The sequence below is a fragment of the Canis aureus genome, chromosome 14 (assembly GCF_053574225.1).
Source record: "Canis aureus isolate CA01 chromosome 14, VMU_Caureus_v.1.0, whole genome shotgun sequence".
Classification (NCBI taxonomy): Eukaryota; Metazoa; Chordata; class Mammalia; order Carnivora; family Canidae; genus Canis; species Canis aureus.
The window spans coordinates 56960072-56977612 of record NC_135624.1 but is presented as its reverse complement, the minus strand read 5'-3'; the positions used below and the strand labels follow the sequence as shown (position 1 = coordinate 56977612).

Below are 17541 nucleotides of genomic sequence, written 5' to 3'. Positions count from 1 at the left end.
TTACTTATGAAACTAACCATGCAGTTATCATACCTAACCCAGCAACTGTGCTCTTGGATGTTCATTCGAGATGAAATGGAAATTTATGTTCACATAAAAACCTACACTTGGATGTTCATGTAGCATCATTTACAATAGTCCATAATGGGAAACAGGCAAGATATCTTCCAACTGGTGAATGGTTAAACAATCTATGGCATACCCTTACAATGGAAAACTATTCAGCAATAAAAAGGAACAACTAGATGAATGTCTGGATAATAATAGAGAGTAAAAAAGACAATCTATAAGGTTATATGTTAAATGATTCCATATGTCTATAAATAATATATATAAGTATATACAGTCATAAGTATATATATTGATAACATTCTTGAAATGAGAAAATTATAGAAATGGAGAAGAGATTAATGGCTGACAGGGTTAAAGATACAAGGTGGGAGGGAAGTGGATATGGTCATAACAGGCAATATGAGGTTTCCTTGTGGTTATGGAGCTACTCTGTGTCTTGACTATGGTGCTATAACACAAACCTACTCTTTCAATAGAATTGCATTGAACACACACACAAACACAAAATACAATTAAATACAAGTAATACTGAAGACATCTGAGCAAGATTGCTAGATATTGGTCAATACCCTGGCAGTGATTTTGTAGCATAATTTTAAACAATTATTGAGGAATACCAGGTATAAAGTACACAATCTCTTCATTATTTCATATAACTGTAAGTGGATCTATGATTACTGGGTACAAAGTACACAATCTCTTCATTATTTCATATAACTGTAAGTGGATCTATGATTATCTCAAAATAAAAAGTACTCTATCTTGAATGAATGAAACAAAAACGTTTAGCTACTTGTAGAAAAATATCAAAAAAAAAAAAAAAAAGAGAAGAAAACTCTTGGCCACAGTGATTTTTTTTTTTGAAATCACAGCTCTTGTGGGTACAATAAATCATCAAATAATACATATTTTATTTTGTTTTTTATTTTTTTAAGTAAGCTCTATGCCCAACATGGGGCTAGATCTGACAATCCCAGATCAAGAGTTGCATGCTCTACCGACTGAGCCAGCCAGGCGCCCCAAATAACACACAGTTTAACCTCAAAAGGGAGTAAGTGAACATCTCTAGATTTAAAGGACAATACAGCTCGTCAGATCTTTAGAGCTATAAGGTTGCAATTCTTTTAGGAAATAAGCCACGTGTTTGTATTCCATACATCCTACAAGAACCAGCACAGGACTAACACAGAAGTTTTTACTTATTAAATGCTCAATGAGTGCTGAAATTGTACAACATATACATTCAAATGGTTTTATCACAGACAGATGGCCGATCTTCAATTTATCATACAATGGGTCAGTCAGGATGTTACTTTCCACTGATAAATATATAAAATACTAACAGGAAAAACTACAAAGCTACAGTGCCTTTCAGATAAGAAATAGAATATTGTAAATCTTAAACACGTGTATCACTGATGTTACACAAATTTAGATTGTTAAAGACTAGATTGGGTCTGCACAATATTTTTAAAAAGCAAATTACCTGTAAATTATACCTGCTACCTAATGTTTATTATTCTAGCTTCTTTCAAGTAAAAAAAAGTTCTCTTCCAATACAAATAATTACTTTCTAAAACTACTCTAAGAATTTCAAAAGAAAATGAGAGGTGCAAACAACTCAAAATGTAGTAGAGCAAAAACCTTAAAAATATGAAATTGTTCAAATTCATTCCATTTCTTCACAGATCAAATAAGGGTTAGTTAGACCTTTATGGCTGAGGCTTATACCTGTATTTCTACACATTTTCCTTCATTACTATATATAACTTAATTTGAACTAATAAAAAACAAGTGAGCTGGAAAGATTGCATGTTATTCCCCCCTTACTTCATATAGATTATACAAAAGAAAATATTCCTTTATTTTTCTATACCAATGTAAAAGAATATATTCTCTGCTTTAGCATAAGGAAACAGTTGAGTTGTGAAGAATCAAACATAATCAAAAAGTAGGTGACTTGATATTTTGTTTTCTGTTTATCATTATTTCTAACAAATTAAAAATATAAGGACAACAGATTAATCATACCCAAAAGGAGTTCTATAATTGAATTCTAATGAAACTATCAAAATTGTGATAGAAAATCCATCTGGGTTTTAGCTTCCCTCGCATAAAGTTGTTTTACAGTTTTTCTAAGTGTTTTCTAGCTTTTGAATCTACTCGGAGTCACCTTTATTAATCAAACCACTAACGTAGGAAGACTGAGTTTTTGTACTTATCAATTCTTGTTAATCTGGAAAGGCCAGCAACAATCACAGAAATGCTACTGGTATACCACCATGCTGTGACACCATGTTGACTAAATGGAACAGTATTCAGTCCCAGCCGCTTGGCTTTGGTAGGTGGCTTCCTCAAATCTGGGCACAATCCAGATCAGTTACTGATCTATATAGCCTAATGACTGACATGCAGTCATAAGCAGAGATTCACCGCCTTTAAATCTACAACCACACCAAACACTTACAAAAAGAAAAAAAAAAAACACTTATAAAAATAGCCTAAAACTTTCCAACAATATATACTTTCTTCTTTATCCTTGGTATCAAGGGCCTTTTTCCTGATAGAAAGAGAATCACTGCTTAAAGTTGCTTTTTTATGATCACTTGCTTTTATACCTCACGCACCATTTGAGATTGATGTGATTAGCATCACCGTTAACTAACTTTGTCCTAAAAATTGAGTTACAAGAGAGGGCTCAGTAACAGGAACTGAGGAACAGAATATGGGGTTTGATCATGAGTGTTTTGTAGAGTATAAAGTTTTGGACCAGGTCTATGGGTTTGCTAGTCTGAAAGAATGAGGGATGTGTCTGAGTAACCAAACAGCCGTCACGTGAGTCCCCTAGTGTGAGAAGGCAATCCTTTTTCCATCTTTTCATGGACATTCAAAGCTTGCAAGAGGTCATTTTTCCTTTTGCCATTCCAAACAAGTGCAACAAGGTATTATCACATGGTTCCTACAGTCCCCACTCACATTTGGTAATTTCAATTGTACTTTTGAAAGGTGGCCCTTACCAGGTCAAAAATGCTGGCTTTGTGCCAATCCCTTCAGTTAAGATCTCTTAACTGAAAACTTGTCTAGAACCTGTCTTCCTGGGTCTTTAGTGTGCAAAGCTACTTTTGTCCTCCTCAATAGCCACACTGCATTTCACTTGTCTTTGCTGAAGCCTATTCTGTTTGCTTCTGGCTGTTTCCCCAATTTACTCAGGTCACTTTGAATTCTGATACTATTTTCCAAGGTTCTGTCCCTCCTGTCTCTTCCTCTTCCCTCCGACTAACTTCTGATTTGTAAACTTCCCTTCTAATAGCTGTGAAATTGCTGCAGACTTCCAAGAGGATCAGTGTTTACAGACCATCTGTCACTGCTTTTGCAGTGAAAGTTAAGCTTACTGGTTGGTCAAGTTGAAGACCCAAATAGGCTGATGTTGGGAGAAGATAGCTACAGCACGACATATGGGAAAAGAAGGTTTATGTGCAAATTTCACTGAAATGTAAGCCCCAGGAAAGCAAGAAGTACACTGGGTTTTATTATTGCTCTATACCAAGTTTCTAGAAGAGTTCCCGGGGCTTGGTAAGTATTTGTTAATTTAAAAAAATGTGAAATCTATGGCATCTTTAACGTATCAAACTAAAGCAAGTCATTTTATCAACTACGAGCTGTTTTATCGTTTGAGCACATTTCCTAAGACTGTCAATTGTCCAATTCCTAACGTGAATTCTTCATTTCCTTCTAACACTATGCCACATCCTATAATACTAAAAAGCAGAAATAAACACTCATATAATTATTTGGAAATACAAGATGCTACCTGAATACTAACTGCAGATAATATGATAAGAGGGGGAAAATAACTCGATTCAGCCTGCTGTGACTTAAAATAAAAAGCTGGAAGTAAAAAAGCTCCAAGCGGCTGTGTAAGAATAGCTGCTCTTTAATTATCTGACTCACTAAATCCTGGGTATAGTCTAGTCAAAACTACTGCTTTGCTATCACAAACAAGGGTTAGCTCTTTAATAAAACCATGGAAAAGGAATTAAACTGAATTTCAATATATGCGAATCATCGACAAAACAGTCAACAGAGAGCCGACCACGAGATCTTTTCTGGTGAAAGCATGACACAAAGCAAAAAGGATTTTCGTATTCCATAACTGAAAGACTTAGGGAAGTTTTTCAGACAATTATTTGAAAATTGGATCCTAAAGCTATTGAAAAATACTAAATGTAAAATCACAGTCATTTTGAGAAGGGTCTTTTTCTTTTTACTTTGTTTCTACCTGAAACAAGAGAGATAGATAGATGATAGATGATAGATAGATAGATAGATAGATAGATAGATAAAAGTTTTAGAATGAGTGCAATTTGAATGGAATGCTAATGAGTACACTCTTTTCTATTGCATAGTTTTACCAAAAAACCATTGTATTTCTTTCCTTATGAGAATAAAATAGGTGTTTTGACATGGGGACACTTTGAGTGACAGCACTGTCTAGGCCAGTTCTGTGTGATACACATAACTGAGGCCTGAAAATCGAACGTAGAGCGGCAGGCTTTGACACTTGTGAAGTCAAAAAACAGATCTGAGAAAAGGTGACAGTTGAATTCCACTTGAATCCATATTATATCATTCAGAAACCTAATTCAAACAATGTTTCTTCTTGACAGGAGGCTAACAAAAGCACACTGAAAAGCTCTTAAAAATAACTTGAATTGTCACTCTGCTCTGCCCCTCACACTTTTTTTTTTTTTTTAAATGTACTTTCATTCTTATTTGTTCTTATTGGGTAAGCAAAGTTGTCTAGTTCTAGACTGTGGTGTTCTAATGACCCAAATGAATACACCATTCTTGAGAGTCATATACTAACATTACTAAGTTGCAAATTCTTGCTATATATAAGCATATTGGATGGTAAATATTCTGTTTTATGTCAATAGAATAGTTTTACCTGGATAATTCTTTCTTCTTTCCTTATTTTTTTTTAAGATTTTATTTATTTATTTATTTATTCATAAGAGACACAGAGAGGCACAGAGGGAGAAGCAGGCTCCATGCAGGGAGCCCAATGTGGGACTATATCCTGGGACTCCAGGATCACACCCCTGGCTGAAGGCAGGCGCTAAACCACTGAGACACCCAGGGATCCCTTTCTTTCTTCTTTAATATATACTGTTCCCCATTCTGTTCCCTCACAGTTCTCTCTCTTGATTTGACATATTTTGCTTTTATGAGGTCATTTCCATTACATATACTGACTAATGCATATAAATCAGAGTTCTACAGAAAGCAGAGTTACTACTGGATGATGCCTCCGTGCTTTAGCCTTCAGCACTTAATTTTGGCTGATAATGAAGACTTCATTTTATGCAAGCATTTTCCATAGAATTATAATACTAACTTCAGTGTTAAGCAAGGGATCTTTTACCAGAAAATGGTATCTACTGAGTTGTGAGGCCCTTAAAATTTTATGTAAAATATTTGTTTGTGAGGTCAGGTGTGCATTTACACGTGACTGCATTTCTTTCTTGTGAAAGAGTCCTGGGACTTCAATTTCCTTTTCAAAGAGCTAAGAAAACTGGTATAGAGAAGAAAAGAAAAGTCTTTTCTTTAGTGAGTGAACTATATTACAAGCAAGAAAACTGGAAAAAGTGAATCAGAAGTACTCTAAATACATCTTATAGACATAATTATCATCTGATGGATTGCAGTATAACATAATAGAGAAAAGTTTCAACTCAGAATTTAGAAGTGAATACGATTTTAACATTGTCTAATCTACTACCAGCATGTCTCTGGACCATTTATAATTCATTCAAGGTCACACTTGACTCTGGTAGTTTTATTTAAACACATTAGAAATCGGTGACTGTTTCAAACATTTTTTTAGCATTCTCTCCCCAAAATATGTCCCAACAAAATTTTATCAGGAGTCTTATAGGAGTGCATTACTTCTGATATTCTTTTCTATAATGTTCAATTTTTAATCTTCATATTCATGTGTTAATTTATATAACATAAACAAACAAAAATGAAAGTTAATCATTAAAAGAGACTTTCAGAACTATGGAGAATTGATTCAAGACAGATTATCTATTTTAAGTATTTTGTTTCCTATTTTTTTCTTTCTCTGTGTAATAATACAATATCAACATCACACGCAATCTACAGAAAGAGTACAACAATAATAAATTCGATGTTTAATGGGCTACTTTATAGAAGGAACAGCCATTTTAATCAAGACCAAGTTGTTTATAATAATGAACAAAACTAAAAGAATCTGCATGCTATCCCTAAAAATTAAATAAAAATAATTTTTAAAACCACAGAAACCATAATTTTATATTTTGTACTGTTTTTATTCAAATAATTAATGAAATTACTAAGTGTCAAAGAAGAAATATTTTACTGAAAGCCAAGAACCCTTTCATCATTTTTTCTGAAGTCATAAATTGAAGAGCTGACATCTTGATTTATCACATTGTGCACTTTTAATAGCCAACAAGTTTGCTATTAAATTTTAATCAACTTGCCCTATTAAATTTCTTTCAAATGGTTCAGAGATACTTCAGCTTCTTTTAATAGCAAATTCATTCACTAGGAATCTATTAATATGGATCTCAATGACATGTTTTCTCCAAAGTACCAAATGGGTTATTATTAGTTCAATATGAAGTTAAATATTCTGAATGTAGAGGTGTTACCTCTGTTTCAATATAAGTTTGGAGTTTTAGATATGGGGATCCTAGAAATTACCTTATTCCCTCTTATTTTGCGCTGGTTGGCTTTATACATGTCTTCTGGCTCAGACACATGAGTTTTTCTACAATAACTACATAGAAGTTAAATTACTCGGCCATATATTGTCCACATTTCAACTTAGAACATATTGCCAAAGTTCTGTCAAATATATTTGTAACAATTCACAATTTCATGAGCAGTAAATTTCTGAGATTCCCACTAGAACTTGGTATTGTAAGCTTGACATTTATGTCAATCTGATAAGAGTTTACAATGATATCTCATATTACTGTTATACTTTGCATTTCCCTGATTATCAAAGAGATGGGTAATATTTCATGTTTATTGGCCATAAGGGTTTCCAATTTTGTGAATTGCCTGTTTTTATCTTTTGTCTATATATATTAATTTGTAGATATTCTTTATACTACACAGGCATAACATTTTGTTTATGTTGTTTACACCTCCCAATAACTTACTGTTATGAGTACTGTTCACATTTCGAGGCAAGAAACTTATTTCTTATAATTTATAATCTTTGTGCTTTGTTTTTAAGAACTCTTCCTTTTACCTAAAATCTAAAAAAAATATATTTTTGTGTGTGTATATATACACACACATATATATAAAAGTTCCAGTTTTATTTTTGTATTACATATTTTAGGTATTTTATATTATATATTGCATTACATATTATAATTATGTATAATAATTTTACATAATTAGCTGAAAGCAAAACTACCTAGAGAGATATCTTGGTTTTCTGACTGCTCAAGCCAACAACAGCAAAATTAGAACTCAGAATTCTTGGTGAATCTTTCCTGCACAATAGTGAAAGTGGTTAATCTGCAGTAGACATGATGAACATATACTAATCAGATATTCATCTCTAAAACTCATCCCTTGGCCAAAGGCAATATTTCTGTGTGCTATTAATAAACTTGGGACATGTTGAATACATTTGGACATTTTTTAGTGCATTTCATAATACTAAAAACAAAAAAATACTAAGCCTACAGATAACCAGCCAAATTTGCTTAAGCACAGGCAAAATAGTAGTAAATTAGTTTTTTTTTTTCAGTAAATCAACGGTATTTAGCAAAATAATATTTATCTTTGCCATTCGCACTATAGCTACTTAATTTGTTTTCTCTATATTGGATTATCTCTTGATATCAGTTAATGGTATATAGTCAATTCCACAGCTATATTTATTTGTAAGTCACACATTGCTTGTGTATTTTCACTTAATAAAACATACATTTGAAAAAAGGAAAGTAAGGAAAGTATAATAACTACTTAAATATATGAAATACTTTGCCAATGTGAAGAAAATATGAATAGTGCTCTGCCCTATATTGGCAAATTACATAGCTTACATGCAGAAGGTCTATCCTAGCTAAAACCTGAATATTAAATTTGGAACTGATAGTTTTAAAAAATATGTCTGAGAAAAAGAAATTAAAACAGGTATCTATGAATAAAGTTTCTTGATAACATTCAGAGAAGACCTATTTTATCATACAATCATAATCAGTTCTGTTCTGACTCAAGTTGTTTCAGGAAACATATTGTTTCTACTTTTCTACATCAAGATTAACTATCTTCCTTCAAACTGTGTATCCTCTCATATCCTTCTGAATTCTCCAGTGATTTTCTGGGGTTGTAAATTACCTTCTATGAATGTGATGGGTAACTTGTCTTAGTCTTTGAAGCTCCTGCATTCGTTATAATGATAAATTATGAAGAAAGCCTGTTATGAAAATCATAGGAGAACCTATCACATAAACCTACTTTTAAATGGCATGCAGTATATAAGGTTGAGCTATATAAAGTACATGCTTTTGTATGCAACGTAATTCAATTAAATAGATATTTTAATTGGTTACTGCACAATTATTGGTAATGACAATTTAAGTATCTTTTTTCTAATGGAGTCTCTTTTTTGCTAACCATGTATCTCCCTTCTATGATTTAATTTTCATGTAATTGAATTAATTTCTATTTACTTTCAAAGAAGTAGATACAAATTAATAGTTCATTTCTTAGAAAATAAGTTGGACGAGTAATGACTTTGTTAGTTAACTTTGGATGTTGTATACTACATCTATTTCCTCACAACCTTTATGTATATAATACAGTAGGAACATTTTTCCAGATGAGAGGTACAGTCAGGCTTTGTTTTTAAGTTTTAATTATACGACATTTCATAGGTTTTGTTAAAACTGGAATTAGCACATAAAAATAGTGAGTTTAATATTTGAAGTTAACTCAAAGAGACTTTCTACTTGTTCTAGGCATTATTACCGTGTCCTGATAGAGGACAATATCAAATTCAAAAGTACAAATATCTGGGAAAAGTTATATCTTTGGTTGGTGCTATACTGAATTATTATAGCTGGTTTTGTAATACAATCTTTGCGCTGACCAAAATACTCATCCTTTTACTGAAACATAAGAAATTAAAGATAAAGAATTCTACCAATAAAGTACCTTGAGGCCTTCCAGGAAAGAAAAGAAGCATGATTATAAAAGTCTTGCAACCTAAATCCTAAAATTGGACACTTATAGCAAATCAGCATATTCCACATAAAATAGTTTTGAAAAGCATTGCCAATCCATCTCTCCATATATTCACAGTGTTTTAAAGCTTTTATTCCCTAAATGAATAGGATGAATCCACACTAAAGAAGTATACCTAGCACAAATTAAAGTAGAAGGAAATGAATAGTACATCAAGGAAATTAAGAAATAGAGACGTTAATACTTGTGGTGTTAAGAATATCTTATTTCCATGTGAAGTGAGAAAAATATCTTTATGCTAATCTTCACAGGCTTCATGAAAAACTGTCATCATGAGAAAAGAGTGAAAATTTTTGTTCTCATAAGTAGGGCTTTGCAGCCAGAAAGATCTTGTTTAGAATCTAGAGTTTGTCCTTTATTAGCCATTTCACTTGGAAAACTAACCGAAAAAACCCAGCTTCTTCATGGATATAAAAATAATGGATGAATAATGAATAATGTACAATAGGTAAAATCGTAACTCTATCCACTAAAGGAGAAAGCCCAAGGTGATCATAAACTATAAAGAGCCACTTTGTATTCTATTAGAGAAAGAATATCAGCAATTTCTGAAGAGAAGTTGAATATGCATATTCAGTTCTTAAAAATAGATATTTTTTGAAAAATTACATCCTCAAGAATCTATCTGAAACAACATGATATTTCAAAAATAAATGGGAATGTTTTATAGTGCTATATTTAGAAATTTTCCGGATATCTCACTGCAGCTTGTTTGATTTATAATAAGGAGATAGGAGATACTGCTAACTGTATAAGAGTAAGATAATAAACTATAATAATGAGGAATCTACATAGAGAATCCTCTTTGTGAAGGGATCTATAAAAGCTATAATAATAATAATAGTAATAAGAGTAAAGCACAAACCATTTTTACTATTGTGCAGTTGGCTATGGGAGGTTGGATGATTTAAAGGATTCATATCAAAGAGACAAAGTTAAAAGCAAAGCATAAGAAGGACTCACTGGGCAAGCATTTTAAAAGTTTTATTTTTCAATTCTTGCCAGCAATTTATAGCAAGAACATTTGCTCCTGATTGCCTAGAAATCAATATTTAATATATTTCATTTTGTGATGGAGAATTCATTCTGAAAATTATTTGGACTCCTTGAGTTAGGAATCAAGACATTAATAGCATTGTTTAATTATCTATTTGGCATAGCATTTCACTTTTAAAATCTGTACCTATTTTGCTTTTGTGTTATTAAACTGATTTTCCTAACACAAAAGATTTCCTCATCTTATTGTATATTTTCTGATTATGTCTTTATTGATGACATGTATAAAAGGAAAGGAATTAACATAGAGAGTACTGCTGCCTCATTTACAAGTCAAGAATATAAAGGTCAAAAAATACTACATATAAATGTAATGGTAAATCTTAAATGAAATTTTTTTCCATGCCGTGTGATACTTAAAATACTTACACTCATATTATCATAATGCTTGTTCATAATAAAAAGTAATTTGTTATACAAGTCCACTTCGATTTATTAGCCATGCAAGCACTCTTAGGCACATCATTTAACTGTTTTTGCAAATTTCACAAACAGATGTCAGATTATAGGATCTGGTTAATGTTTACAAACAATTTTATAATCCTTCAAAATGGCAAGGCTTTTGAGGAATATGACATTTTATGCATAAAGCCAATTTATATTTACTGAGATTAATAAGATACAGTGAATATGTTTGAGGGCTTCACCCTTTTAAGTTTTAATTTATAGAAATCATCAATTGCAATGAAACACCACTTACACTTTTTCATTTGCATTTTTCTTTAAAAACACAAAAGCAAAATACATTGAAGAGCCTGAATATTAATGAAGTGACAGGTGATTTATTGTGAAGTTTCTTCTGCCTTGGTGACCAATCTCCTGGGAAAGACAATACAGCCTCTGAGAAGACATGAGTTTAAAATGGGGAATGAGTCACATCCCTGCTCCGCTACATAACTGGTGATTTAGCAGGGCTGTCTGAATTGAACTAGTGTTCTCTGAGCTTCTGAAGGGCAGGATAGGGCTTGGAGTAAAGAGAAGGCAGTGTTTGCTTATATCACTACCTAAGGTAGGAAGAAGAAATATTATACCTTTATTTCCTCCATGCTAAAATATGGTTACAAATCAAAAGTGGAAAGTACAACTAGGCAGATATAATGTGCATTTAATTTCTAATTCAGAAGAGACAATTCAGTTTTATTAGTTTATCTCCTTTTCGTTAGCCTCAAGGGTGGCGTTATTTTAGGTAAATTATTATTTCTTTTACTTGGCATTCAGGTAACCACTTTATTCCTCCCACCTATTACTAGAAAATAAAAAGAAAAGAAAACCTTCGGTAGTGAATGATGAATTTTAATATCTAATTATCTGAAAGCACTGGCAAGGATCAGTTTTCATTTGTTAGAAGATATAAGTGAACTTCTGAGTAAAAGGATAAGAGTACTTATTTTGTAGGCACTGTAGTAGAGAATTAACATTCATAAATTCACTTAGTCCACCAAGGTCCCTGTGAAGTGGGTGCTATCTATATCCCTACTGCACAGTCACAGAGAATATAAGTAACTTACCAAAAGTTACTGGGTTAAATCTCCATTCTCAAAACTACTATGAGTAAATCAACAATTTGCAAAGTCTACTAAATGATGATTTTCCCCTTTGTATCAACAACGTTCCTCACAAGTAAAGCCACCTTTCAGTAGGCAGGTGTGCTACTGGGAGTCAAGATTTACCCTTAAAATTTATGAAGAGGTTGCTATGGGCTGGCATAATTATATGGATTACATACATTTACTGAGAATGCATGTGTAGACTAACACAAATCTGAAACCTGAAAGGAGAATCCATCAACTTTAATAAACATGTGCGACATACCTATAGAAGAGACACACCACTCTTAGATTTGGCTTAAATAAATGTAGCTTTACGGGTCAGATCTCCATCTATAAAACTCGAAATCACATTAACTTCTGACGAGATGAAGGATGGGAGATAGGAGGAAATCAAAATCCACTATGCTAGTCAAGGTATTATTTCAGAAGAAGAAAAGCCTTTTTTGCTAATTTTGCCACTAAGATGGGTCACGTTTTTGTAATAACCTTATAGTTGGGGAGGGGGTTGGTGGAACACTTTTCATAATCCATACATTGAATTGGTAGCACCTATCTAGCAAAACTTGATTTTAAACTGAAATTTCTGGGGTCATTTCAGGTAATTAAATAAAAAAGAAAATGAGAAGTGCAATGTTATTATTCATGATGAGATAAAGCCTAACAAAATCCAATGTCAGAAAATATTCCAATTTCTATATAGATCTATAAAAAGAATAGAAATATTTAACCATTAACTGAACTACCAGATAAATTTCTCAGCAAATGCTTTGTTTTGGGATCAGGCTCAATTTTAGAGGCATCGTTAATCTAAGTTGTTCAAGATGAGGTTTAGCAGAGACTGTGGGTTGGAGATATGAGTGGGAAAGATGACCTTCGCTACAAATTGTTTGTACCACTAGGGAAGTTAGAGCTACTGGAAATTTGGGTGAGGTTTCTATTACACCTGGGAGAGCTGGGGGGTGGGATTGAGGACTGACTTCAAGTTATGTGCAAATAGTAAATATTTAAATAAACAAATAAATAAACCCTCCTGTGGGATTTGTAAAAACTTGAGTTTGGATCAGAGTTAATCCTCCTTAAAACTTTCTATAATCAGCTATCACATTTGTGCCCTTGAAAAACTCCTTCTAACTGTGTATGAAAATGGCATCCAGGAATTTAACTTGATCATAGTCTGGGGGTACTGGCCTGAAGGAATTCTTAATTTACGTGAGTGAGTAGCATTGTAGCAAACAAGTCAGAAGGGGAAAAAGTATCTTATGTACAGGTAACATCAGGAAAACATCTTCATGAATATATTCAAAGGACAAATGTAATGGGGCGCTTTAAAGAGATGAGGTGACCAAATAACAAAATCCCAAAGAGAATATATAAGAATGATTACACGAATCAAAAATTATCAGTAAATCTTCCAAGGTTTTGCATAATTCCAAGGAATAAAATCCCAATAGTAGTAATCCAGTTTATCACACTGGGAAGCTAGACAGGAAATCTGTTACATAGGCTGAAACAAGTTCATTTAAGAACAGAATATTAAAGAAGGTTTGAAAAAATAAAAACCATTGAGAAAGAGTTCTGTACTGTATGGTAGATACTTTATTCTAAATGGATCCCAAAGATGATTATGATGAATTTTTGTTTGAAGGAATAAATGGTAAGACATACAGTACTGTAAAATAATTATTCTTTGGATGAATTGGGCGGTGGTATGAATAGGAAAGAAAACATACAGTAGATATAGGGCTAATTTTTAGATAACTTCTTAGCGTTTTTAAGGGCCAGAACTAAAGACAAAAATAAGAGATGTAATAGATCTAACTTAGAAAGAAAGGAAAGTGGGGTTTAAATAAACAAAAAATTGCTGGCTGTGAGATATTGAGAATGAATGGCAAGTTAGAATATATGAAGATGTGAAGATGTAGTGCCTAGGATTTTTATTTTAATAATAAAGAGTACATTCTTTTGAGTAAACAAAGGTGAATACGTATGTTGCTGAGGTGACTGAAGTGTTTATCTGGAAAGGTGAATCTTGGATTTCACCTACCTAAATATGATACACACGCCTGAATGCAGGGAAGATAGGACCCTGGGAAATAAGACAAGATTAAAGAAGGAGGTTAAAGACTATCTTCAGAGATATACTATGAAGAAATAAAAATGTAAAGTACTCCACATATCTGAGATAAAAAATAATGAGATGAGGAGTTTCTGACTTGGGGGAATAGGGGAATTAATATGGGAAATCAAGAAGATCATTATGATGTCTGCCACCAATAAAGTCACCGACTGAAAGGAAGAATACATATCCTGAAGGAAAAGATCACTGCTTGGACACACCTCAGATCATAAATTCAATTTAACCCCCCCGCAAAGTCAACGCTAGAATAACTTATTGGATGTCACAAGAAAGTTATACCCTTCTACAAGAGTAACTTTAAGAAATACTTTTAAAACTAAAGACTTTAAAACCAGATTTAAACATATGATTAGTCAATATAAAATATTATTTTCTTTAAATATATTTCAACTTGACCGGGTCTTCCATATATCACATATTCCAAGTTGATGAAACTCTTGAGAAGGAGGGCACAGCAACGTTATATGTGATTGACCTTAAAATCAAGGTCACAAAAATGTGTTCATTTAAAGCAATTTTTAGTAAAATCACACACCTTACAACTATATAAATTTAGATCATAATGCTAGACAATTTTCCATATTTTAAAAATACTAATTTTATTTTAACCATCTCCACAGTTAGCAAATAAATCACATGATCTCATCTTTTCGTTTAAACAATTGTTCTCTATTTGTTGTGATCAGTTGATGCAAGATACTTCTAATAATAATTCCTGTTCATGGGGTGGTTTCCTATCTAAGAATGTATTGTAAATTTTCCGTCTGTGGGATTGGACAGTAAACAAAATCTATCACTATGAAAGCAAATAAGTTCCTAAACTTTGGAGGCATTTGTAAGTAATTTCTTCTCTATGATTTGGAAAGGATGTCAAAAGTTAAAATGTTTATATTTTAAATAAATTTTCACAGACTAACCATTAAAACTAAACTCGGAAAAAAGAAGGATATTTGGCTTATATTATGTAAATCAAAATCTAGCAAATAAAAACAGACTAATAATGAAGCAAAATAAAAGATGATAGGTTTTTTGATGTATTTTCTCCAGATTTGGGGGAATATTTGCAATCACCATTCCTACCTAGGCAACCTGATATAAAAAATTTAATGTCCAGCAGCCCTGGTGGCGCAGCGGTTTGGCGCCGCCTGTGGCCTGGGGTGTGATCCTGGAGACTCGGGATCGAGTCCCACATCGGGCTCCCTGCATGGAGCCTGCTTCTCCCTCTGCCTGTGTCTCTGCCTCTCTCTCTGTGTGTCTATGAATAAATAAATAAAATCTTAAAAAAAAATTAATATCATCACTAGGTTATGGTTGTTATACCACTGCCCCAAATAACATATGAAAGTCAATTAAGATTATATGTAACAAGGATCCCTATATCAAAGTCAGCTTGGACACTCTTTGTCCTAATTTATTTTATGTAAATAAGATGCAAATTACTTGAGTAAAAGTAATTAAGAGCACCAGCATCTCAATATTTCTGAATCATATGTTGCGATTGTTAAATTTTCTAAGTAGCATTTAGTGGAACAAAAAGCTGACAGGAACAGGTTTAAACTAAAGTAATACTACTTTGGGGATAGGAAAAAAAAACATTGCTGATCATAAAAATAACTACTGAATATATGCATTAAAAATATCTTCCTTAGGACAGTGTGATTGGAATAAGTTCATGCAAACATCACCTTTCCAGATAAAACTATATTCTAAGTATCCCCCAGCAATGTCTGTAGTGTACTCTAACTCTACACAAATATAGCATCTACTCATTTGTACTGCAATCAATTTAATTCTAATCTTCCCCCCTCCTAAAGGATACACTAAAAAAGGGGGAGAGAAGAAGTGGGAGGGAAGGAGAAAGACAGAGAATTAAAAAAAGCAACCACAAACAAAACAGTAGATTAAGGAAACTTCATTTCAAAAATCGAAATGATACCCTAGGACCATAACTACCAGAAGCACATACACACACAGATATCATTATATATATATATTTATATATATTTTATTTTTCTCCTCCTAGATCTTTAAATATGCTGGATAAGTTTGTAGATACTAAGATTAGATGTGATTTTTACCCCAAATATACAGGGTGCCTCAGGTATGTATTAGACAGTATATTTTTACTTCCACAAAGACTATGAAATTGCTCTACGCCTGGGACAATGTGCAACTCTATGATGCTTAGCAGACTATATAGCCACATAATTGCCCATTTTCACTGCTTCCAATGAGGCCTGACAGCTCACCAATTTATTACAGTGGCAGATGACTAGAAAAAGAAAGTTCTCGTTTTCTAACTTCTTTTCAGAAAAGATTTCCTGAAAACTCAGGATTGAAAAAAAAAGAGGTTTATGAATAATGGAACACACTGCTACACTCAAGCACGTTTTATATCGTTGCAATATTCCTATCACATGGAACAAGGTCCCAAAGTTGCAAAAAAAAAAAAAAAAAAAAAAAAAAGCAATGCATTTAAGAACTCCTTAAAGTAATCACAAAAAGTAATAAATATGAAAAATCATTTCTAATTACCTCTGTTGAGTGACGCTGAACTGTTTATATCTCCAGTAATGAAGGAAGACTCTGACTGCTTTCGGACCGTGTCATTCCACATTCTACGAATTCGGCTCTGGATGGGGGAAAGGGAAAATAGGAAATGAACTCAGCAGGCAGTGAATTTTCACACAAATCATTCTTTTTCTTTCTGTCATAGTTATATGAGACCTTGGTTTCTGGAATCTGGCAAATATATAACTTTTACATTCTTGCAGTACAGTAGCACAAGGACAGAAACTAAATTCACCATAATAATTGGTTCTCATTAAGTGTATTCCTAAATGCTTATACCAAAAATAATTGTAACTATGAAAAAGCAATAAATGTAACGTACTATACCAATTTACCCATGTTGAGGATATATAGACATGTACTCTAGACAGTTAGAATTTAATAATTTTAGTTTCCAAAGTGAAACAAATTATTTTCATTGTAACTTTTATTGGAATGGGGTATTTAAATATGTATTAAATTGTCAGTTTTATTAACAAAAGATTTAGTCTGAGAATTCAGAAACTTGCAAGGAAGAAAAAGTTTGGTAAGAAAAGAACAGAGTATTATTAAAAAGCTATTGAACTTAACATTTTCCATATATTTTGTAAGACCAGTGTAATATTACAGGTTACAGATGATTTCTGACTTTTCTTTCGTTTGAAGGAGATAAAGGAAGTCGATTCACCCTTATTTATTTCTTCACAGTAGGTAGTTTTATAGAGAATCAAAAATTCTTTTTTTAAAAAAATATTTTATTTATTCATGAGAGACACAGAGAGAGACAGAGAAAGGCAGGGGGAGGCAGAGAGAGAAGCAGGCTCCATGCAGGGAGTCCAATGTGGGACTCGATCC

At 32.7% G+C, this 17541-nt stretch overlaps 1 protein-coding gene across 24 annotated transcripts in view; it reads right to left on the bottom strand.

The window, feature by feature from the left end:
- ADGRL3 (adhesion G protein-coupled receptor L3) overlaps positions 1 to 17541 on the bottom strand; it is an 856301-nt gene that overhangs the window by 63083 nt on the left and 775677 nt on the right. For all 24 annotated transcript variants that reach the window (XM_077848164.1, XM_077848162.1, XM_077848167.1 and 21 more), the window contains one exon: positions 16672 to 16768. In XM_077848164.1, the coding sequence (XP_077704290.1) occupies positions 16672 to 16768 (97 nt within the window). The remainder of the gene's footprint in view (positions 1 to 16671; positions 16769 to 17541) is intronic.